The sequence below is a fragment of the Penaeus japonicus genome, unplaced genomic scaffold, assembly GCF_977035675.1.
Source record: "Penaeus japonicus unplaced genomic scaffold, GWHDUDI00000001_assembly GWHDUDI00000025, whole genome shotgun sequence".
Lineage (NCBI taxonomy): Eukaryota > Metazoa > Arthropoda > Malacostraca > Decapoda > Penaeidae > Penaeus > Penaeus japonicus.
This window is the reverse complement of record NW_028234427.1, coordinates 12,337,492-12,338,851: the sequence shown is the minus strand read 5'-3', so window position 1 is coordinate 12,338,851 and position 1,360 is coordinate 12,337,492. Positions and strand designations below refer to the sequence as shown.

General features: G+C 35.4%; 1 protein-coding gene across 1 annotated transcript in view; it reads right to left on the bottom strand.

The window, feature by feature from the left end:
* Positions 1-1,360, bottom strand: part of LOC122266133 (pro-resilin-like) — a 1,707-nt gene continuing 347 nt past the window's right edge. Inside the window, exons 2-3 of the mRNA XM_043035726.2 lie at positions 548-694; positions 1-105 (exon numbers count right to left, since the gene is read on the bottom strand). Of these exons, the coding sequence (XP_042891660.2) occupies positions 46-105; positions 548-694 (207 nt within the window). The 3' untranslated portion in view covers positions 1-45. The remainder of the gene's footprint in view (positions 106-547; positions 695-1,360) is intronic.

Genomic DNA, 1,360 nt, shown 5'->3' with positions numbered 1-1,360 from the left:
AAGAGAAGGTCGTGGTAAAGCAGTCGTGACACTCCGTCCAATGTCCTATTTCTCGTACGTGACCTCAGCCTCGAAGCCGGCGCCGTTGTCATGGAAACTGACGACCTGGAGAGTGAGGTCGACGGTGAGGAATAGGAGGGACAATGATTAGATAAAACAGAACAAAAACAAAAACAAAAGAAAGATAGATATTGCAGGTACATGAATTTTCGAAGAAAGTAGTATAATTTTTTTTAGATTTTTTTTTTCGAAAAAGCAATCCAAAAAACAAATGAATACATAAATAAACAAACAAACAAAAAGAACACAGTCAAAAAGAAGATATATTCAAACAACAGAATTCATAAATAAACAAAAACAACAACAACAACATAAATAAACAAAACAACAACAACAGCAAAACATAAATAAACAAAACAACAACAAAAATATGAATAAACAAAAAAAACAAAAAAAACAAAAACAAAGCAACAACAACAACTAAAAACATTCCATAAGACACCCACACCCCTTCCTGACCTCCCTACCTCCAACCGTCAATACTGACCTGAGTTCTTCCGTCGGGGAGGAGAACGCGGTACTCGCCCTGCATCGTGTTGCCATCACTGTTCTCGAGGTGGGTGAAGGCGTTGCCGCTTTCCCCGTCCTCCACGCCCCACGTGAAGTCGTAGGGCATCAAGCCCAGTGGCGTAGTCTGAGGGGGAAGTGGTTAGGGAGTAAGTTACGTTGTGGTAAACTTAGGTGCGGATTTTTTTTTTTTTTTTTTTTTTTTTTTTTTTTTTTTTTTTTTTTTTTTTTTTTTTTTTTTTTTTTTTTTTTTTTTTTTTTTTTTTTTACAGTTGTGAGGGGTGATTTTAAAAGGAGGGTTAGAAGTCGTGTTTGATTTAGACCCGTGGCTTAGATCCGAAGGAATGCGGTGTTATGGTAGCTACAGGCAAGGTTAGGTGAGAAAGTTTCATAATATTTCAGAAAGGGTGATTTAAAGGGAAGGTTTTCAGATATGGGCCAATAATAATTTACTGATTTCGTTCCCTGAACACTTTGATTCGTATTGCATAAATTCCAGTGGCTTAACCTAAGGGGAAGAAGCTTTAGGTTAAGGGAAGGTAAAGTATAAGAGTTTCTATATCAATCGTGAAAGATACTTAAAGACGTATGCAAATAAGGACCCATATAATGCCTTAATAAAAAAAGGATTAAACTCTTTCTTGAACCAAAAGTAACTTTGAAAGGTTAGTAGATAGGTATTATTCTTGGTATAATTATCATGTTTATGATAATCATTCTCACTCTCGTCATCCGTATTCTTATCCTTTTCTTTTTCATTATGATTAGAATTATTAGAATTCTTATTACTATT